This window comes from Eptesicus fuscus, chromosome 25 (genome assembly GCF_027574615.1).
Source record: "Eptesicus fuscus isolate TK198812 chromosome 25, DD_ASM_mEF_20220401, whole genome shotgun sequence".
In the NCBI taxonomy this organism is placed as follows: Eukaryota; Metazoa; Chordata; class Mammalia; order Chiroptera; family Vespertilionidae; genus Eptesicus; species Eptesicus fuscus.
In genome coordinates, this window is record NC_072497.1 from 11,421,503 (window position 1) to 11,444,059 (window position 22,557).

General features: G+C 52.6%; 2 protein-coding genes across 6 annotated transcripts in view; both read left to right on the forward strand.

Annotated features, from left to right (window-relative positions):
* The window catches only part of TJP1 (tight junction protein 1), a 56,418-nt gene extending 44,675 nt beyond the window's left edge, over nucleotides 1-11,743 (forward strand). Inside the window, exons 20-28 of one of the 5 annotated variants that reach the window (XM_028137170.2) lie at nucleotides 101-334; nucleotides 912-1,769; nucleotides 1,864-1,961; nucleotides 3,101-3,328; nucleotides 5,106-5,263; nucleotides 5,848-6,313; nucleotides 7,264-7,481; nucleotides 8,510-8,653; nucleotides 10,215-11,743. In XM_028137170.2, coding sequence (XP_027992971.2) covers nucleotides 101-334; nucleotides 912-1,769; nucleotides 1,864-1,961; nucleotides 3,101-3,328; nucleotides 5,106-5,263; nucleotides 5,848-6,313; nucleotides 7,264-7,481; nucleotides 8,510-8,653; nucleotides 10,215-10,309 — 2,499 coding nt within the window. In that variant the 3' untranslated portion in view covers nucleotides 10,310-11,743. The remainder of the gene's footprint in view (nucleotides 1-100; nucleotides 335-911; nucleotides 1,770-1,863; nucleotides 1,962-3,100; nucleotides 3,329-5,105; nucleotides 5,264-5,847; nucleotides 6,314-7,263; nucleotides 7,482-8,509; nucleotides 8,654-10,214) is intronic. The other 4 variants (XM_028137172.2, XM_028137173.2, XM_028137178.2 and 1 more) reach the window with 4 other exon arrangements.
* A 3,905-nt stretch (nucleotides 11,744-15,648) lies between these two features.
* Nucleotides 15,649-22,557, forward strand: part of ENTREP2 (endosomal transmembrane epsin interactor 2) — a 46,184-nt gene continuing 39,275 nt past the window's right edge. The window contains exon 1 of the mRNA XM_028137185.2: nucleotides 15,649-15,852. Coding sequence (XP_027992986.2) covers nucleotides 15,649-15,852 — 204 coding nt within the window. The remainder of the gene's footprint in view (nucleotides 15,853-22,557) is intronic.

Sequence of the window (22,557 nt, forward strand, 5' to 3'; positions counted from 1 at the left end):
ATTCTGCACGTTAGCGACGTATGTCTTCAGCCACGATCCATGGAGGTAGGAAGCTGGCAGTGACCAGAAGCACTATTAAAGTATCTCAAACCCTTCACAGAAAGCAGACGCCTCATCTCCAGGCCCTTACCTTTCGCCCGAAACAAACCCAGCACCACCCACCTCTGCTGTCAATCACAGTGTCAAGTTCACTCATGTCAGAATGGAGGCGCCCACCCCTCCCGCCTCTCACTCCCCACCAGCTGACTCTTTGCCAACACCCAGGGCCGAGGCCGCCCACTCCCTGCTCAGGGACCACGGAGCTGCACTGCCGTCGCATGTAGACCCACCACAGGTACCCGGCCGCGGGCCCACGCCTCGCTCCTCTCCGGTCCCTTTGCTTCACCCTGGGCCGCACAGAGCGCTTCCGGCAGCAGCAGCATTCCGTCCGGTGTGCATGGCTTCCGGTGGCACGTGGGTCATTGCGGGTTAGGCCTGTCATTGAGGTTTTTTGCTTTATATTTTTTTAAATCTTATTTTGGGGTTTTCCGTGTCTTCTAGAATTCCTTACTATATAATGGAGACCCCTCCTAGACGTTTTTCTTTTTTATAAATCACGGTGTGTGCAAATTTTCTTTGTGATTTTTATTTTCAGTGTCCAATCAAGGGGAATGAATGGTTCGGGGCGCTGATTAACTTTCTGCTAAGTGGAATAATGAACGCAGTGTTTGTTTATTAGCTCAGGCGGGCACGTAAAGCCCCCTGCACTGCACATGTTGAGCTCTCGCGGAAACTGGCTTCTCCACTAATCTCCGCCCTGGTCATAACCAGTGGGGCACGCCGCTTATGGAACTACAGGAAGCCGTAGTTCTGTTACAGTCGGTGAGAAGGAGAGACAGGCCTGTGCCCTTACCCCTGGCTCTTGTGTGCAGGTGTACCGGAAGGACCCCTACCCCGAGGACATGATCCGGCAGAATCACGTGGTGAAGCAGCCGGCTGGGGGGCACCCCGCGCTGAGGCCCGACAGGGACCCCAAACCCAGCTACGAGCCTCATGCCCCGTACGTGGAGAAGCAAGCCAGCAGGGACCTGGAGCAGCCCACGTACAGATACGACTCCGCGGGCTACGCAGACCAGTTCTCGCGGCACGTGGACCACCGCCTGCGCTATGAGGAGCGCATCCCTGCCTACGAGGAGCACTGGTCCTACTACGAGGACAAGCAGCCCTACCAGCCGCGGCCCTCCGACAGTCAGCACCCCCGGGACCTGGACCCCAGGCAGCACCCCGAAGAGCCCTCGGAGCGGGGCTACTTCCCGCGGTTCGAGGAGCCAGCCCCTCTGCCCTATGACAGCAGACCCCGCTACGACCAGCCGCCCCGGACCTCCACCCTGCGGCACGAGGAGCCCCCGGCTCCCGGGTATGAGGTGCATGGCAGGTACAGGCCCGAGGCGCCGCCCCCCGCGGGCCCCCAGGCCCCTGAGCCCAAGCAGTGTTACGAGCAGTACCCACGGAGCTACGAGCAAGTCCCCGCACCAGGCTTTACCTCAAAGGCAGGCCGCTACGAGCCGCTCCACGGTGCTGCGCTGGTCCCTCCTCTCGTACCTGCCTCTCAGCACAAGCCGGACGTGCCGCCGCCCAGCACCAAGCCCCTGCCTCCGCCCCCGGCTCCCGCCGAGGAGGAGGACCCAGCCATGAAGCCCCAGTCCGTGCTCACCAGGGTGAAGATGTTTGAGAACAAGAGGTCTGCGTCCTTGGAGAACAAGAAGGATGAGAACCACACCGGCTTTAAGGTAAAGACGGGACTGTCTCTCCCTCCCCCCCACCCCCCCCTTGCAGCCTGCTTTGTCGTGATCTGTTCCGGGCGTGTTGGTCTTATTTTTGCAGCCTCCAGAGGCAACGTCTAAACCACCAGGGGCTCCCGTCGTCGGACCTAAAGCCACTCTTCAGAGTCAGTTCAGCGAACACGACAAGACCCTGTACAGGTGGGTGCCCGTGCTGGGGTGGGAGTGGGGCTGGCCCGGCATGGGCCCTCTTGGGCAGGGAGCCAGCCTTCGTGTGAGGGAGAAAGGAAGAGGGAGACCGTCTGTCTGTCCTTGAATGACCTGCACCCTGTCTGACTAAAACGGTGGCCCTGGACAGAAAGGAAAGGTCTTCACTAGACCTCTAGCAGGAAACGTGGAAAATGCGTTTTTCTAGCCAGTGATTGAAGTAAGAGGGTTAAAGCCCTGACACTGGCAGTTTGGCTGCACATTGGCTAGAATAGCAATCAGTGAGTGTGCGGTGCAGTGAGGGGGGCCCCGGGCCGCGTCGGGGGTGCTCGGGTCCTGGCGCAGCCGCGAGAGAAACCTGGCCAGCGGGCCCTCACCGGACCTCCGGGTGCTGCTGAGAGACAGGCTGGATCGGAACACGGCCTCTGCTTGACGGACGTGTTCAACGTGCTTACAGTTGTGCTTGTGATAGAGGAACTGTCTGTCGTATACATTCTCCTCTTGAATAATGTTGGGTGCTCTTCACGAACATAGAAACTATGTGGTGTCTCCTTAGCAGAATTGTTAGCAGATGAGCTGTGCTATGAAAACTAAGAACGGAAGCTGAGCCCTCCTTAAGTGTTTCCAGACGCACTGAGCAGAGCATGACCGCGGTGCATTCATTTGCCTGAAAACTTACCTTCTTCCCCATCTGCTTCCTGTGCCCTCGAGCACTATGCCCCTTACAGGCTGTTTCCTTGTCTGCGGACCATTTCTTGGTCCTGGATTAATGTTCCTACACATCTTTTAAAGTCTAAGCCTCTCCCGGTCAGTGCTTGTTGCTGACCTTGGCCTGGGTACTTTGAGAAGTTCTCCACTGGGTTGGTTCCATTTCCCTTTCTCTCAATAACTGTTTTTAACCTGCTGTGAGGCCGCTAACCAGATCATTGTCAAGCTTAGTAGATGGTATTGAACCTGTGGGCCGGAAGCGGCTGCCTTTTGAGCCTCGTGTGTGAAGACGTGGGAGGTAAAACGTCCATGTTGACTGGGGCTGCTCAGCAGTCACTGAAGGGTCGCGGTCAGCCATTTCCAGGCCCCAGTGTCCTGGTGACATCACCACCTACAAGGTTGTCCCGTTTGCCGTTCATTGTCAGGATCCCAGAACCGCAAAAGCCTCAGCCGAAGCCCCCGGAAGATATTGTCCGGTCAAACCACTACGACCCCGAGGAGGATGAAGAGTACTACCGGAAACAGCTCTCCTACTTCGACCGGAGAAGTTTTGAGAACAAGCCTTCCGCACACATTCCCGCAGGCCACCTCCCAGAGCCGGCCAAGCCGGCTCACCCCCAGCATCCGCCAGGCCTTTCTAGTTATTCCGCGAAGTAAGTCATTTAGCCCGAGACTTAACCTTTTGAGAGGGAGATGCCACATAAAGGCTCGATTGTGTAGCGCAGCCATCTCGGGAAGCTCCGTGCATCTTGAGGGCGATGGTTGAGTGTGTGGTACACGCTCTCAGCAGCCTCCAGCGGGTCAGCGCGGGCACGCGTCCTAGCTGGAGGCACTGCGTTTGCCTCTGTTCTTAAACTCTCAGAGCAGATGCAGAAAGTGTTTGCATTAGGAGAGGTGTTAACATCAAAGGTAAGAAAGGATGGCTGGACCATAAGAGTTTCAGAGAGGAAGGGAGAGGGAGAGAGAGAGAAACATCAATGAGGAGAGAGAATCATGGATTGGCTGCCTCCTGCACACCCCCTACTGGGGATTGAGCCCGCAACTCGGGCATGTGCCCTGACCGGAAGTCGAACCTCCTGGTTCCTAGGTCGACACTCAACTTTTTTGGTAAGAGAACCTTTATCTGGTCCAATCACAGGTAGAAGAAGTAATTCCTAGAGGAAGTGGGCTTAGGAAACAAGTTATGGAGGCGAAGGAAGGGCCGTGGGAGTGAGGAAGCCAGTGTAGCGTGCCCGGGTCGGGGAAGGGGAGGGAAGGCTGGGGCCAGGAGGGAGAGCGCCTTGGTGGATATTTTTAATGACATTTCGTTGCGTTTGCTGCGAATTGCTGCGTTAGATTGACGGTTTTCTTTCGTTTTCTATTGCGCTTGCTTGGCCGTCCCCTAGATTTCTTGGCTCTTACCCTAGCTATGACTACTTGAGAAGGAGCGTCAAGTGGTAAGACTGGCGTCCACGTGAGGCTGTTCCATCAGGTGTGCCTCCCCCTGTCCTTGGCGTTATGTGCACTTCCAGATTCGAACCCACCTTCAAACGCTCGTGTCAGTGCGGAAAGCCAGCTAGCGGCGCAGTTTTAAAGCTAACGGTCCAACGGGAGTCTGTGAGGGTCACTCGACGTGTGTGTTGTGGGTGCACATAACGCCAGGCAGTCGGCTCTGCGAGGGTGTAGATGGCGGCGTGCCAGTGATGGGTCTCTGCAGGGTTTCTCCTGTGTGCGTTTTCTGTGTCCCATGTGAACAATGGCAGCCTGAGCAAATAAGCGTGCGCAGCACAATCTGACTTCAGTGAGCCTGAGATGGAGCAGGATCTGCTCCTCTAGCTGTTCACAAAAGATGGATCTGGGAGATCAAGGGCCAAGTGTAAAGTGAACGATGCCCGCTCCCTCGTGCCCTGGAGCGGCCACACTCGCTCGTTGACCTGGTGTCTCTGCCCTCGCAGGCCGAGTTTGCAGAGTTGTCCCTGAGACCGATGGCCCAAAGCCAAAGGCATTCACTGCCCAGCCCTCGCTGAAGGAGGGGCTGGCTCCACGTGTGCACCGTGTCTGGGCGCACCGGAGTGGCCTTGGCCCTCAGATACGACATTGGAAGTGAGCCTAAGGAAGATTTTGGCCTGGGAATATTTTTTAAAACATTTGCAAGACATTTTAAATTGTGAACAGCAGAGTGAGCTAGTCCACGTGTACCCAGAATTCCGTTTGCCTCTGGTTGCCATCGCCTGGGTGTTTCCCTGCAGTGCCTGTGTGTCTCTGCATTCCTTGTGCTGGTGAACGGTGGGATTTGTTTGCCCATTTTGCTAGAGGAGCTACCATACTCATAAGAGCACATTGTGAAATTTCTAGATAAAAAAACAGCTTAGCGATACTTGGAGAAGGAGAACGTGTTTTGTCCGTGTGAGTCCGTGTTCAGGTGTTGGCATTGTCTTCATTTCTTCACAGGGGCAAGTCTGCTGACGCTGATGCCTTCGGCGACAGACGCTATGACTCAGTCCAGCCCACGCCACCCCCACCCCCGCTGCCCGCCCAGTACTCCCAGCCTCCCCAGCCCAGCTCCAGCTCCTCGCTCCACGCCCACGCTAAGGGAGCCCACGGGGAAGGTAGGACATCCAGAAGATGGCAGCATCACTATAATAGAGTAATTCTCAAAAAATTAAATTCTTGCCGAAACCGGTTTGGCTCAGTGGATAGAGCATCGGCCTGTGGACTCAAGGGTCCCAGGTTCGATTCCGGTCAAGGGCATGTACCTTGGTTGCGGGCACATCCCCAGTAGGGGGTGTGCAAGAGGCAGCTGATCGATGTTTCTCTCTCATCGATGTTTCTAACTCTCTATCCCTCTCTCTTCCTCTCTGTAAAAAATCAATAAAATATATTTAAAAAAAAAAATTAAATTCTTGCTTCTAAGCACATAGTTTTTCATGTAAGAAATATTACATAGCCCAGCCGGTGTGGCTCAATGGTTGAGCGTTGACCTATGAACCCAGGAGGTCACGGCTCGATTCCCGGTCAGGGCACACGCCTGGGTTGCGGGCTCGATCCCCTGTGTGAAACTTGCAGGAGGCAGCCGATCCATGATTCTCTCTCATCATGGATGTTTCTATCTCTCTCTCCTCTCCCTTCCTCTCTGAAATCAATAAAATACATTTTTTAAAGTTTTAAAAATAGTTGTGTATTTTTTTTCCAGGTAATTCGGTGTCATTGGATTTTCAGAATTCTCTAGTGTCCAAACCAGAACCACCTCCATCTCAGAACAAGCCAGTCGCTTTCAGAACGATGAGCCGCGAGGAGCCCGCTCAGCCCACCTTCTACCCCCAGAAAGGTTTCCCAGACAAAGCGCCCGTGAACGGCACCGAGCAGCCTCAGAAGACAGTCGCCCCAGCCTACAACCGCTTCACCCCCAAGCCGTACACCAGCTCCGCGCGGCCATTTGAGCGCAAGTTTGAAAGCCCTAAGTTCAGCCACAACCTTCTGCCGAGTGAAACCGCTCACAAGCCTGACGTGTCTTCAAAAGTCCCGACTTCTCCCAAGACCCTGGTGAAGGCCCAGCCTCCCGAGTTTGACAGCGGAGTGGAGACCTTCTCCATCCACGCCGAGAAGCCCCGGTACCAAGTGAACAACCTCAGCGCCGGGCCCCGAGCCGTTCCCGGGAGGTGAGAGCCCCCTCCTCCGGCCTCGTGATCTATCAGACAGGAGTTGATGTTGCTTAGCTGATTTGGGACTTGACATGGTCGTTTTAGCTCAAACTTGAACCTGAGTACTGTTTTTTATTTTTGTTTGTTTTTTTTTAATATAATTCTATTAATTTCAGAGAGGAAGGGAGAGGGAGAGAGAGATAGAAACATCAACAATGAGAGAGAATCATTGATTGGCTGCCTCCTGCAGGCCCCCCCACTGGGGATCAAGCCTGCAACCTGGGCAAGTGGCCTTGACCAGACTCAAACCTGGGACCCTTCCAGTCCACAGGCCGATGCTCTATCCACTGAGCCACACTGGCTAGGGCCTGAGCACTGTTGACCAAAACGTTGCCATGAAGGCTATCGTGCAAGAGGCACAAGAAATAATGAAGCTGATGGTCCCCTGTGGCCTGTAGGCCTTTTCCTTAGCCCGCTTTTACCTGGGACTGGGTCGAGTGACATTGCTCTGTGCCCAAGGTCGCACGGCTGGGGTGCGGGGAGCATAGATCCAGCCCATTCTCTTACCAGCCATGGCTTCCCGTGACCCCAGAAACAGCGGCATCCATGTTCCTCGGCCACTGTTCACTCAGCAGTGATGTTAAAAGAAACAAAGGTGGCCCTGGCCGGTTTGGCTCAGTGGATAGAGCATCAGCCCGTGGACTGAAGGGTCCCGGGTTCGATTCCAGTCAAGGGCATGCACCTTGGTTGCAGGCTCGATCCCCGGCCCTGCTCAGGGCTCGCGTGGGATGAGTTGCCTTCAAAAAGGAAATGGATCTCTCCAGGGAGAAGCTGCTATAAGCCCTGGGAGTCACATCGGCCCCTGAAAGCGTCAGCTGTTCCCGTAGGGCCCTCCCTGGGGGCGGGGAAGGGGAACAGAGTGCAGCCCGTGCAGGGCGGGAGGGACTCACGCGAGTTTCTGACCTCAGCCCGTCGGCAGTGGAGGAGGACAATGACGAGGACGGCCACACCGTGGTGGCCACGGCCCGCGGCGTGTTCAGCAGCAACGGCGGGGTGCTGAGCTCCATCGAGACGGGCGTCAGCATCATCATCCCCCAGGGAGCCATCCCGGAGGGCGTGGAGCAGGAGATCTACTTCAAGGTCTGCCGCGACAACAGCATCCTCCCGCCGCTCGACAAGGAGAAAGGTAACGGGGCTTTCTCGCTCCGCGTCCCTAACTCGGCTGCCGGGAGCTGCGGTGGGAGGACTATCGGGCCCTCTCCTGCCAAGCAGAGCTGCTCCTTCATCAGAGTGCCCGGCTGGCGTCCCGGCACGCGGTGTCCCGCAGCGAGGCCACGGGGCTGGGCCTTCCACTCGGCGTGCTCCCTTCCTGCGTGACAGGCCGTTGGGCGTCGCTCCTCCCGTCTGCGGCGGTCTCAGCCAGCCTCTCCACGTTGGTCTTTGAGTCATTCCCTCTTCCATCTCTGGAGACGGGGGAGGGAGCACCCGCTCAGCCAGGCTTTGCTCTGTGCCTGTCACCTGCTGGAAGAACCAGCCTCGGGGACAGTCTGACTCCCCCCCGGGCCCAGCACTAGCACACACCAGCAGGGAGGGAGTGCCCTGTCAGGCGTGACAGTCCATGTGTGGGGGCTCCTTAAGGAATCGGGTGCTGCTGCTCTCCCTGTCTTCCCGCATCTGTTAGGGTGCCGTGATGATCAATGCTACGGCTCCTCTTAGAGCCTTTGAGTGCAGCTTCCCTGCTGGGCACGCATTCCTGTCCCTCACTTCCCAGCATCTGGCCCCAGTACTAACGCATGGTGGCCCTGCGTGAGCCCCCACACCAAGTGAGTGGCATTGAAAACGCAGGATGTAGGTCACGTATAAGAAGTACGTGTGCATGTCCCTTACACTAAAGAACCTGTGCCCGCCTGCAGGAGCCAGCAGCTCTGGCTGTTCATCCCTGGAAATGTGGCTACTTGGAGTTAAAATGTGCTGGAAGTGCCACACACGCGGGTTTCCCAGATTTAGTGTATTGACGACATGTCCACGTGATTTGGGGATACACTGGGTTAAAGTCGCTGCTAGAACATGTAGAACTACCTGTGTGGCTTCCGTTCCGTTTTCCTTAGTGCTGCTGTAGAGAGCTAAGCCATTAGCTTGTCATTAATATTATTAGAAGGAGAGGAGAACCGGGTGCAGAGGAAGACAGCCATCTAATCTCTCCCCCACCTCCAGGTGAGACCCTGCTGAGCCCGCTGGTGATGTGTGGGCCCCATGGCCTCAAGTTCCTGAAGCCCGTGGAGCTGCGCCTGCCACACTGTGCGTCCATGACTCCTGACGGTTGGTCTTTTGCTCTAAAATCATCCGACTCCTCGTCGGGTATGCTCCTTCACTCTGTCCTTTGGGGCTTTGGGACTGTCATTGATTAACCTTGGGCTGAGGGCGCTCCGGGCTGTTAGCAAACCTTTGTGCTGCATCGACTGAATGAGCAGGGGAGGTAGAGAGGTGTCTGCCTTTCAGCCATTGGTGATTGGCCAAAGGGTGACTGTTTCTTGGTGTGCAGCAAAATGAGGTCTTCTGTCACAGTTTTTAAGATGGGAGGCCTGGCCGGGCAGCTCAGTTGGTTGGAGCGTCGTCCTGATAACACTAAGGTTGCAGGTTTGATTCCCGGTCAGGCACATGCAGGAATCAACCAATGAAGCTTGACTAAGTGGAACAACAAATCAATGTCTCTCTCTCTCTCTCTCTCTCTCTCTCTCACTCTCACTCTCCCTCTCTCCTCCCCCATTCCTCTCTAAAAAATAAATACGTACATACATAAATAAGTAATTTTTTTAAGGTGCAGTGGGAGAATTGATGCTATCCTACATATGCAGGCATTTTCACCTTCTTACTAAAATGATTTGACTCCTTTTATATGATTCTATTTTGGGTCACTGTTCTTTAGTTTTTCAATCCTCAACGCATGTGTAACAGGAACTTGAAAGACAGAAGACCTTCCCCTGGGATCACACCTGGCTGTGGCTTTTCAGTGTAAACATCTAAGTCACTTCTGCTGTGCACACTACTTTTAAGTGGATTTGTGTTACGGTCCTAATTGCACAGCTTCCATTGTATTTTCACGTTTCTCACTTCCTTGGGCGACTGGTCAGTTCCCAGTTGGAACTTGGTGTATTTGGGGTTTGGTCACTTTGCTTGATCCTGATCTAGAAAAATAAGAATATGTAGTCCTGCTTCTGAATTTTTGGTAAATCTGGTGAGCATTATGCAGTATGATATTAAAGTGGTTTCATTGCTAGCTTTACCCAGTGGCCAGGTAAGTCTCTATTGAACGAGTAAAAAATGTTTTACATAAATGTTAAAGGCACGCTTTAAAATTAAATACCCATTGCATTTTGAAGTTACTTATTACATGTTCCTACAAGCTAATATCTTTTTAAAGTATGATGCTTTGTAAAACACTGTGTAATATGAAGTGAGAATTCTTGTGATCCGTCCACAGTGTGTTAATTATCATAGTTTCAGGTTATAATCTAGGGCAGTGGTCGGCAAACTCATTAGTCGACAGAGCCAAATATCAACAGTACGACTGAAATTTCTTTGGAGAGCCAAAATTTTTAAACTTCTTCTAACGCCACTTCTTCAAAATAGACTCGCCCAGGCTGTGGTATTTTGTGGAAGAGCCACACTCAAGGGGCCAAGGAGCCGCATGTGGCTCGTGAGCCGCAGTTTGCTGACCACAGATCTAGTGGGTCAGCATTTCTATGCCTTACCGTGTGCTCACGCCACTTAATCGAGTCATCGTCTAGTTTGGGTATAAATGCAGCATGATAAGGACATAGAAGGAAATTGTATGTAAACATATGTATGTCTGTTGGCCTGTGGTTGCAAAGCGTTGTGGGTAGTGACTACAGGTGACGTGAGCTTGCTTCCCTCACAGGTGACCCTAAGACCTGGCAAAACAAGTGTCTTCCTGGAGATCCCAACTACCTGGTGGGAGCCAACTGCGTGTCTGTCCTGATCGACCACTTCTGATTCCGGGACAGGACCTTGCTGCGTCACGTGAGCCTGGGCCGGCCTTCCTCTCCGAACAGAACCACTCTCCCAAGTATTACACGTCCCCGAGCTGATGCTGCGTGGGCAGTGCTGAGCGCTTTGTCTGAACTGACGCTTCGAGAGCGCCCTCCTGCGCCCTGGGCAGAAGACAACGTGAACTGCGGGCTGTGCCGGAAGAACGTGGCCTCGGCGAGGGGTTCACAGACGTTGGCTTCGTAATGATTGTACTTCCTGTGGTCACTGCTTCACTTCACACACTGATTTCCGTTAAAATACCAGCCAGGAAAGGGGTGCATCCGCGTTCTGTTCTTTTCAAAGTACACGGTTTCCCACTTGACGGTGGCCCTGGCCTGGCGCACACACGTTATGTTATTATGCATGGGGTAACACGCACACATCTAAATGCACCCGGGATAGAACACGTGTGGTGGACTGAACCAATGGACAGCCAGCGGATTGATCGCCTTGGGCAGAGGGTCCAGCAAAGACGCAGACTGACGGTCCATGAAAACATGCTTCTTGGGGAAGGGCACCAAAGCACGTGCCTGTGCCGGGGCCTCTGGATCTCGAATTAACCACGTCACCAGACACACTAACCAGCAGGAACGCCTTACCTCCTGTTCTTAACCCTTCGGTCGTCTCTGTGTAGGCTGGGTCTCATGGCTTCTGGCACATCGGACACTGAATCATGAAGCAGGTTGAGCAGATTGTGGATGGTGGTTGCAGGAGCGTGCGGTCACCCAGAAGGGAATGATGGTGTGATTTGGGGATTTTTTTGGGCAAGGGGCAGTGGTAGCTTTGTTTCTTGTTTTTTGTTTTTTCTTTTTGGCTATGCATTCAAAAATTTTGATGTTTTAAGGATGCTTGTACATAACGCGTGCATACCACTTTTGTTCTTGGTTTGTACATTAACTTTTATAAACTTTCCCTTTTTTTATACATAAACAAAACCAAGTTTCTTAAGGCTACCTTTGTATTCTCTCCTGTACCTCTTGAGCCTTGAACTTTGACCTCTGCAGCAATAAAGCAGCATTTTTATGACACACACAAGGTCATTTTTTTAAAGAAAAAGAAATGCACAGAGTTGTTACATTTTTAAGTGCTGCATTTAAAAGATACAGTTACTCAGAATTCTCTAGTTTGATTAAACTCTTGCAAAATACCCCTCCTGTAATTTGTGATACACTGCTGTGCCCTAAAGTGTATTTTTGTACTAATAGACGATTTATTACGGCACATCAGCACGACTTCCGTTTGGATAATACACCACTACATTCTGTTAACCATTAGGTGTGACTGGATTTCTTTTGCGGTTATTAAAAAAAAGTCTCAAATTTCTAAATCTGCAGAATAAAACTTTTAAAATAAAGCGCTGGCTTGGTCTGTTGGCCCAGTGTTTGTGGTTTCGTGCAACTTGGTAAGCCTGTTTTTAAATCCTGCCCACAGGAGGCCTGGTGGGTGGGTGCGGCGCGTGTCCCCGTGGCCAGAGGGTCCTGTAGGATGAGCAGCGCCGTCACTGAGGCCTGGAGACGGAGCAAGAGGAGAAGCATGTGCCCCGGAGAGCGTCCCACGCGTCTATCAACGTGCGTGCGTGTGTTGGTGTGTGTCCGTGTTCCCTAGAGCCTCCTGCAGGCCCCGTCCTGGGGATGGAGCCCACAGCCCAGACATGTGCCCTGACCAGGAATACAACCGTGACCTGGTTCATGGGTTGACACTCAACGACTGAGCCACCCTGGCCAGGCATGTTCCTTTTTTAAAGAAACTATTCAAGGACTTCCGGTTCAAGGTGACCCTCATCCTTCAAAACCAAATGATGAATTTTACTCCATTATTTTCTGTTCCGTTGATGGATGAGAATTATCAACTCCCGTGTGCCTTGACTCAAAATTTTTATTCGCTTTCCCTAAAGGCATAACTTTTTTTTTTCATGTATAATTATGTTTGAGTCCGTGTGTGTGGACGTGAATAATTGCTTAGTCTAATGAAATCGTGGCGGTGTATGTTTCTTATAACCCGATTTAATAGTAATGCCAGTTTAGTGGATTTAAGTGGAACTTACTTCTTAGCCTCATTGCCCTCCTGGAACAATTATTATTTCCCAGGGGCTCCTCACAGAATTCTCATCAGTAGCTCAGAAGTTTCAGGAACTTCAGTGTTCACACGAGCTTAGGATATAGAATTCAAATGAATAGATAGTAGTTGACCACTACCTGCTAAGGACTTGTCAGGTGTATTACAGGGTCCTTATTAACCGAATACTGTCACCCAGCATTCATAGAGTGCCTTCATCGTTGCAAAATACTTCTCTATATTCACAATCTTATTTTTATGTTCATTGATAAGAGAACATGGGTTGGTTGTCTCCCATATGTACCCCGACTCAGGATGGGACCTGCAACCCAGTTAGGTGCCCAGACCAGGAACTGAACCCACAACCCTGGCATGTGCCCTGAACGAATGGAACCGGTGACGACCTGGTTCATGCGTCCATGCTCAACCACCGAGCCACACCAGCCGGGCAGTAATTCTGTATTTCGTTTTGAGGAGCAGCCAGATGGTTTTCCATTCCCAACAGCAATGAACAGGGGTCCAATTTCTCTACATCCATGCCTTCACTTGTCATTCACAGGGGTTTGCTTTTTTAGTATCTTTTTATTGATTTCAGAGAGAGAGAGACATCAATGATGAGCAAATCATGAATCGGCTGCCTCCTGCACACCCCTCACTGGAAATCAAGCCCACAACCTGTGCATGTGCCCTGACAGGGAATCGAACCTGGGGCCCTTCAATTTGCAGGCCGACACTTATCCACTGAACCAAACAGGCTAGGGCTAGTAGGTTTTAATATAGTCATCTTGAATGGATGTACTAGTCAAGAGGTATGTCATTGTATAATTTTCTTATGGTGGTAAACTATACGTAGGATAAAAATTACCGTTGGAGCCCTATGTCGGGTGCAATTGGGTTACATTGAGGACATTCCATTGTTGTGCAGCCATCCTCGGCACCATCCATCCACAGAACCCTCATCTTCCCCAACTGAGACTGCCCATCAAACAGTCACCCCCCCCCCCGCCCCACCTCCCTTCCTGTGGCCCCTGGCAACCACCCTTGTACTTTCTGTGTCTGAACGGGACTACTATAGGTACCTCACATAAGTGGACTCCTACAGGATCTGACCGTCTGTGGCCGGCTTATCTCCCTCAGCACGGGTCCGCATTTCCTACCTTTTTACGACACCACATTTTGCTTCTCCACTCATCCGTGGATGGGCCCGTGGCTTATTTCCACCGATTGGCTATACCCATGGGAGTGCAGATACCCCGGAGTCCCTGCTTTCAGTCCTTGGGGGCGTAGACTCAGCAGTGGAATGGCTGGATCCGTAAGGATCATATGAGAATTCTATGTGTCATTTTTTATTTTATTTTTTGGAAACACCATATCGTTTTCCCTAGTGGCTACACGGGTGCCTTGGTGCTTAGAGAGCCTTTTGTTGGGGGTGTGAATAAATGAATGAGTAAGGTGACTACAGGGAGACGGAAACTTCCTGGCAGTCGGGGGGATCCTGCTCTGGCACTGATCCAAGCCCTGCGAATTTCTAGAGAACGTCTCCAGGAAATGTGAATTTATACGCCAGCGCTCTAAAGGATGCCTGAAGGGGCTCCGTCCTGCGAGAGATAAGGACCCGAGGAGAAAGCAGCACTGGCCGCAGGCCAGCGTTTTGAGGTCAGCCACTTTATCTGCGGCGTTCCCCACCCCCTGTGCGTCCCTCGGCCATCCCATTAAATTGGAAAATGGATCCCATCCCTGCTAAGGTGTTGGCTGATAAAGGCTTGAGCTATTGCCCCTTCAAGGGGAATTTGCATTTTAATAGAGGCTCAGCAAGCCCCAAAGGAATCGATATCTCTAACGGTGAAATTTCAAGCATCCCGGAGGCCCCGCACAGCGTTTCTTATCCAACTGAGGGTCTCGCTCCGATCACCCACAGGCCTGGGGGCATAACACACCATTTCCCGTTAGCACATACTATGCAACGTTGCCTTTTTATGCCTCCTCCCTTCAGACTTCTTAACACTCCTGGGTCTCTTAACATGTCAACAGTTTTTCCCCACGCAGGGTGGTCTTTAAATCGTCACCCCACCCGGCCACAAGGCGAAATACGACCATCAAAACTTGCCAGCTTTCTTGGTATTCCAAGGAAGGCGGCGATAATCAGGTATATTTACAATCTTAACCTGGCAAAAGGGAATGGAGATGATTTAATAGGTCCTTTTTTTAAAAAAAAATGTATTTTTTTCATTGATTTCAGAGAGGGAGAGGGAGAAACATCAATGATGAAAGACAATCATGGATCGGCTGCCTCCTGCACGCCCCCTACTGGGGATCGAGCCTGCAACCTTTGGCCGAGGGCCCTAACCGGGAATCCAACCTCGACCTCCTGGTTCACAGGTCCACGCTCAACCATTGAGCCACTCGGTCCGGGCTTAATAGGTCCTTAAATTCGTTTTGTGCGGTTTGTGTTACACCCAAACTTTCCACTTGGATCTAAAGCCTTGCAAATGAAAGGTGGGTCCCAGACCTCCGTTGCGGGCTGGGGATGTTTTCCATGCAATTCCTTCCGGGCCGGGTCCTCAGGGGCTGGCCAGGGACATGCTGCCACTGCGGCAAAGCGGCGCCCGGGATCCCGCAGTTGCGCTTGGAGAGGCTGCTCGCTGCCGCCACGCCTGGGGCAGAGCGTTTGGAAATACTGATCACACCTGCGCTCCCCACCGGCCCGGCGGTCTCTATGGCTCCCCGACCCTCACCCCCAAAGGCGCGCACCCAGGCTCTGCCCGCGGGCCCGGCTCGCAGGCCACTCCAGCGCCCCAGCCCGGGAGGCGGCTGCCCTCGCCCTTGACACGCCGCCCGCGGTGCCCGCTTCCATCCCTGCGACCCGAAAGCCGCCACGGCCGCACCTGCGCCTGCGCGCTCCCGGCCCAGCGCGCGGCTCCCAGGACAGACCGGCTCGCGCACGCGCACGCGCACACGCACGCGCTCGGGCCGGGCAGCGCACGCGCACGGGGAGCGCGCGGGAGACGGCGGGAGAGGGCGCAGCGCAGCGCGGCGCGCCGGGCGGCGGCGGCGGCGGCGGCATGGACGCGGGCACCGGCTGGGGTTGCGGGCGCCCGGCTCCCCGCCCGCGGCCGCCGCACCCCCCGCGGCCCGCAGCGACGCCGCCCCCGCGCCCGGCGCAACTTGCCGCCTCAGACCCGCTGTGAGGTGAGGCGGCGGCGCCGGGCCGGGCAGGGGGGCGCGCGAGACGTGCGGGCGGCGGCGCGATGCCTCCGGCCGGCGGTGCCCGCGCGCTGCCCCGCAGCCTGTCCCGCCTGCGCCCGTGCCCCGGCCGCTCCCGCGTGGTGCTGGCGCTCGGGGCCACGCAGATGGCGCTCGGCTGCCTCATCGTGGCCGTGAGCTTCGCCGCGCTGGCGCTCACCACCTCGGCCCGCGTCCGCCACTCCTGCCCGTTCTGGGCCGGCTTCTCGGTGAGTGTCCGCGGCCGGGCGGGCGCGCGGGCGGGCGGACGAGCGGGGGACTGACTTCCCAACTCCGGGCGCGCAACTCCGGGGACCCTCCCACCCCACACCTGGCCTCGGTCCGAGCGCCCTTTCCCTTCCCTGTCGCGGAGCCGCCGTTACTTTTCGGAGAGGAACCAGCCGGGTTGCCCGCCCTCCGCCGGCCTGTGCGCCGTGGACCCGGCACCCGCCTCCCCCTTACCCCCCGTCCCCCGTCCCTCTCCCCCGTCAGCCAAGCGGCTGCGACCCGGCCGGGGACGGGCTGGGGGTGGGGGGTTGAACCGGGTCCGGGGCTGCGTCTCGCCCGGGAGGCTCAGGGCGCGGGGACTCGGCGGCGGGGACTCGGCGTTTCCCGCGTCCGCAGGCGCCCCGCAGCCGGCGTCCGGGGCCACGTTTTCTGAGACCGATTTTCAGGCGGTTGATTCCCCATGAACGAAGCCTCCGTAGGGGAAAGCCACCAGGACCTCTCTCTTCAGGGCTTGTCTCCAAGAGTTGGTTGTTTGGCCATTTTATAGCCTTTTGGTGAAAGTTGCTTCCTCCCTCCCCCCTCCCCCCATCCCCATCCCCAACCCCATCCTCATCCCCATCCCCAAATTTTTTTAAAAAAGTGGACCGCCCAGCCGGCAGGGCTCAGTGGTTGAGCGTTGACCTATGACCCAGGAGGTCAGGGCACAGGCCCGGGTTGCGGGCTCCATCCCCAGTGTGGGGCGTGCAGGAGGCAGCTGATCCGTGATTCTCTCTCATCATGGATGTTTCTCTCTCTCCCTCTCCCTTCCTCTCTGAAATAAAAAAATAAAAATATATATATATATATTAAAACATAAATTAATTAAAAAAAGAGAGTGGATCCATGGAAACAGGACAAATATACGCAGCCCCTATATATTTATTTGTAAAGAGAGGCAGGCACGTCTGAGAACTCTTGGCATCTGTGGCCGCCTTGGGGCTTAGGCATAAGGATCCACTCAGTATATGTTTTGTTTTGTTTTTTAAATATATTTTTGATTTCAGAGAGGATGGGAGAGGGAGAGGGAGAGAGAAACATCAATGATGGGAGAGAATCATGGATCGGCTGCCTCCTGCACACCTCCTACTGGGGATGTGCCCGCAACCAAGGTACATGCCCTTGACCGGAATCGAACCCGGGACCCTTCAGTCCGCAGGCCAACGCTCTATCCACTGAACCAAACCAGCCAGGGCCACGCAGTATGTTTTTGATTCCACCTTCGGGAAATCCAAGAGCAAGGCTTGGGGATGGATGGATGTGTGGTGTGTGTTCTTGAGTTTTGCATTTTCAACATTTCTGCCCCGCCTCGTGGGCTGGCGTGCGTGTCTTTGGCCTCTGTTGTCTGATTCCACGGCGTGGCTTTTCACATGAGGTCCCAGCAGCCGGAACGGGGATCGGCCCAGGTGCGGTCGTTCAGCCTAATGGGGCATCGTTATAAAAGCCTATCTCAGCCTCAGGGAGGGCTGAGGCGTGGAGGGCTGATTAGGAGAAAGAAGCAGCGGCCACAGCTGTGAGTGCTGGAATCGGAGGGAGGAGGCTGGAGGCAGGGATCCGGGAGCCGTGGTTCAGATGGGCCACTGACTATATATAGTCTCTGCACATCTGTTGCTCAGGGCTTTTTTGGTGTTATTTAATATGCATTGTTTTCGTGTCGGCTGTCTAGTGGGCGCTGAGGTTGGCGCGTGCTGGCACCCGCCCACAGGTGGCAGACTGGTAACTTTAGTTTCCCTTCATCACCCCTCTCCGTATACTCTCTTTTCCCATTGTGCCTTAGCCATGACTTTGGGACTCCCAAAGGGCGTAACCGGAGCTGCCTTTAAAACACACACACACACACACATATATATAATTGATTTCAGAGAGGAAGGAAGAGGGAGAGAGAGAGAGAGAAACATCAGTGATGAGAGAGAATCATGGATCAGTTGCCTCCTGCATGCCCCCCACTGGGGATGGAGCCCACAACCAGGGGGCATGTGCTCTGACCGGGAATCGAACCCTGACCTCCTGGTTCATAGGTGGACCGACGCTCTACCACTGAGCCACAAGGGCCAGGCACTATCCCTTTTTAAACAGAGCCCTTCAGTGTTCGTGGCTGGATGTTTTGATGTTCAGCCTAAGCTTGGCAGAAAAATCTGCCTGCAGGGCCCTGGGGGCCGGGTCTTCTAACCGGGTTTGTCAGTCGGCCCCTGTACTGCTGGGTAGTTCAAAGCAGGTGGCCCCCGAGTCTTTCTTTTGCCCTTTTCAAAGGTCAGGGAGAGCTGATCTGAAACCAGGCAGTGAATGGAAAACAGCTTTTCTTTAAGGTTCAGTACTTAAGGCTAAGGCATCCCCCAGAAGGAAATGTTTAAAGAGGGATTTGAAGAGAAAATCTCGCTGCACAGGAAAAGAGGCTGGCTTCTGAAAGACCCTGACTTCAGATTTCAGAGAAGAGAGAATCCTTGAGTGATTATTTCCTAGAGCATTTAGGAAACACCGGGTTCACTGTTGACTAGTATGAAACTTCAGCACCATGGAGATTGGCAGTGGCTTAAAGAGCGGAGAGTTCACCCATGGAGGGTACAGACGTTACAGAGGGAGGGCAGGTGTAGTCGTCAGCGTGGGTGACCATACTAAGTACCACAAACTGGGGGGCTTAAGCAACACATGTTTATCTCTCACTGTCCTGGGGGGGCAGGAAGTCCAAGTTAAGGGCGCCAGCAACCAGTTCCTGGTGAGAGCTCTCTTCCTGGCTTGCAAATGGCCACATGATGGTTGGGGGGAAGAGAGAGGGAGAGAAAGAGATCTGCTCTCTTCTTTTTCTGATAAGGGCACTAATCCCAACATGGGGCCCCACCCTTATGACCTCATCTAACCCCAACCACCCTCTAATACCATGCCATTGAGGACGAGGGGCTTCAACATATGAATATTATTGGGGGTGGGGTGGGGGAGGAGACACAGTTCAGTCCAGAGCAGCAGGGGTGGTAGTTATGAAGGGCCAAGGGAGAATATTGGTGTTCTTGCCTGTGATTACCTAGGCTTGCTTTTGTCCTCACCTAAGTTGAAATGTTTCCATTACTCTCTCTTTTAAAGCAGTAAGCACAGACCTATTAGATGCTCCATATTTGTTGGTTCCAAAACAGATCATGGTTTTATGGGCCTGAAGGGTGTGCTGTGATGGAGGACCAGGATCAGCAGAGCCCATACCTAGAAGTAGGATTCCTGGAATGGGCACCTTAATGTCATTAAAATTGCCAAATTGTTCATCTAATTTCCCTGCTTTCTATTCCTATGGCTTTCCCTGTTCTAAACATTTCCTATAAATGTGTACCTTCTGTGTCTGGCTTGTTACTTAGCACAATGTTTTCAAGTTCATTCGTGCCAGCAGGCAGAGGGAGGGGACGGCGACCGGCGGTGGTGGGGTGGCGATGGGGGTCAGGGCCAGCTGCTCGCCGGCCAGCACCGTCCCCCAATTGGCCCGCCAGTCACCTCCCACAGAGGGAGGCCACTGGGGGCGGCGGCGATTGGTCCTCCAGTTGCCTCCTGCAGAGGGAGGCCACTGCTGGTGGGGCGATGGGGGGCGGGGCCGGCCAGCGCCATCCCCCGATCTGCCCACTGGTCGCCTCCTGCAGAGGAAGGCCAGACTGTGGCTTAGGCCCGCTCCCCATGGGGAACGGGCCTAAGCTGTCAGTTGGACATCCCCCAAGGGCTCCCAGACTGTGAGAGGGCACAGGTTGGGCTGAGGGATCCCCCCTGAGTGCACGAATTTTTGTGCACTGGGCCTCTAGTTTCATATAAATGGGTACCTTCTGTGTCTAGCTTGTTACTTAGCATAATGTTTTCAAAGTTCATCCATGTTGTAGCATGAAACAATACTTTCTTTTAATGGCAAATGATATTCCATTATATGGATATACCACATTTTGTTTAACCATCTATCAGTTGGTGGACATTTGGGTTGTCTCCATTTTTTGACTAGTCTGATTAATGTGACTATGAACATTAGTGTACATTTCAGTTCCAGAATTTCTGTTAATTTCTCTACTTTTATTATATTATCCATGTGGTGAGATGTTGTTCTACCACTTTCCTTTAGTTTTTTAGTTATGGTTTCCTTTAGTTCTTTAACATTTAAAAAAGCTTATTTAAAGTAATTGTCTAGTAAGTCCAACGTCTGTACTTTCTCACAGGCAGTTTATTCTTTATTGCCTTTTCTTTTGTGTTAGACCATATTTACTTGTTTCTTTCCATGCCTCCTATATTTTCCTTGAAGAGTGCACATGTTTCACATTGTCATGTCATAACTCTGTAAATCATATTCTCCCCTCCCATTGGTTTTGTAATTTCTCTGAAGGAATTTTGTGAAGCCTGCATTTCTTATTGTGTGTGGCCACTGAGGTATCTGCTTCATTAGCCTATGGTTTGCTAATGATTAGCTAGAAGTTTTCTTAAATACCTGGATCCACAAAAGTCTCCCTGTATTTGCTCTGTGTGCATGTTGGGGCACACCTTTAATAATCAGCCAGACAGCCCGGCCAGTGTGGTTCAGTGGTTGAGCACTGACCCATGTACCAGGAGGTCACTGGTTCGATTCCTGCTCAAGGCACGTGCCCAGGTTGCTTTCTGGTTAGTGTATTGTTTGCCCAAACTGTTAGCATTACCCCAGGAAGTAGAGATTAAAGTGTTTACCTGGAAACGTTTTGACCAAAACATCCCTGGGTAGGAGCTTTAGCTGTGGGAGAGTTCCCAGTCAAAGGAACTAAAAATAAGCCTTTTGATCTGGTGTTCCAGGGAGCCACCAGACACGTCAAAAGAAACAATGGCATTTTCTAGTGAAAGAGCTCCTTTCTGATTCCTCTGATGTTATGATTGTGGGCTGCTCCCTACAAGGCCACCGCTGGGGAGTGAGCGCTGGAACCGGAGTGGAAGGACCACAAAGCCCAGTGTTCTTACTGAGATTCAGTCGCTTTTGTTGAACAAACCCTCCCTGTGTTGCTGTACGCCTTTGATACTTTTTAGAGTTCCTAACAAGTTGGTTCTGACCGTTTTTGCAGTTTTCCCGTAGCTTTTATTGAGAGGTAGAATTTTGCAGCTCTTTAATGGGGTCCCTCCCTCACCTTCTAATAATCTAGAAAAGTTTATTTCAGCATATTTAAGATTATTGTAAAGTTTCCAAAAAGAACACCAAACTTCCACTAATTATCCTTGACTGTTCTTGGCTCCAGGAAGTGTAATTTATATTGTGTTGCTTTGTGGTGTTTCTAAAAACACCCAATTAGCCTATTTTCCTAAACCAGGGTTCCCCTCTCGTGGATGCTTATGGGGCCAGACAGGTAACTAAGGAAGATGCTGCCTCTGATGCTTCTGTCAGCTTCCAGAAGCCAGAGTTTTTTGTTATTTTCAGTTCTTATTTTATTTTATTTTTTAAAATATATTTTATTGATTTTTTACAGAGAGGAAGAGAGAGGGATAGAGAGTTAGAAACATCGATGATAGAGAAACATCGATCAGCTGCCTCTTGCACAACCCCTACTGGGGATGTGCCCGCAACCAAGGTACATGCCCTTGACCGGAATCGAACCTGGGACCTTTCAGTCCGCAGGCCGACGCTCTATCCACTGAGCCAAACCGGTTTTGGCTCAGTTCTTATTTTATTGACATGAAATTCACGTAACATAAAATGGAACTTTTAAAAATATATATTTTTTATTGATTTCAGAGAGGAAGGGAGAGGGAGAGAGGGATAGAAACATCAGTGATAAGAGAGAATCATTGATCGGCTGCCTCCTGCACGCCCCCACTGGGGGTCGAGCCCACAACCCAGGCACGTGCCCTGACCGGGAATCGAACTGTGACCTCCTGGTTCATAGGTAGATGCTCAACCACGGAGCCACACGGGCCAGGTTGTGATGTGGTTCTTAATTTCTCCTTCATTTTTTGAAGGATAGTTGTATAGGATAGACAGGTTTTTGTTGACACTTTTTTCTTTCAGCACTTAAAAAATCTCATTCCACTGCCTTCTGGCCTTCATTGTTGTCTTTTTAATTCCCACCCAAGGATATGCTTTTCATTGATGAGAGAGAGAGAGAGAGAGAGAGAGAGAGAGAGAGATTAACATCAACAACAGCAAAAGGATGAAGTGCACCCACCCCCTCCCCAAGAGGGTGCACCGTGGGTCTCCCAGCTCTGGGTGTGGGCATGGTTCTCAGGAATCTGCATGGGTCTCTCTGAACCACCGTCCCTGCCCCATCTGAGATGAGCAGGTGTCCCTGCCAGGTGTCTTTCACAACCACATCCTGTGGCCCTCATGTTGGCGATGGGCAGGTGTTGGGTAATCGGAGGCCATTATTTGCCAGGCTTGGTGTTTTTCTGGTATATATATATAAAAAAATCCCTGAGACATTTCATAGACATCAGTGTGTATCCGTTCTCTGAGCTCTAAGGGCTAATAACCAAAGCCAGAATCCTGGCTTCTTGGTCTCCTAGCAACCGATTCTCTCCTAGCCCTTTTTTTCTTTTTTTGAACTTTTTGTTGAAGTCTAACATACACACAGAGAATTGCACAAATTGTCGGGTGCTCTGTCAGCTCCATGTGTTTTTTTGCAAAATGAACATCTCTGCAGAGGCAGCACCCAGATCAAGAAGCAGAACCTCCCCTGCACCCCAAGAGCCCCTTGTGCCCCCTTCCT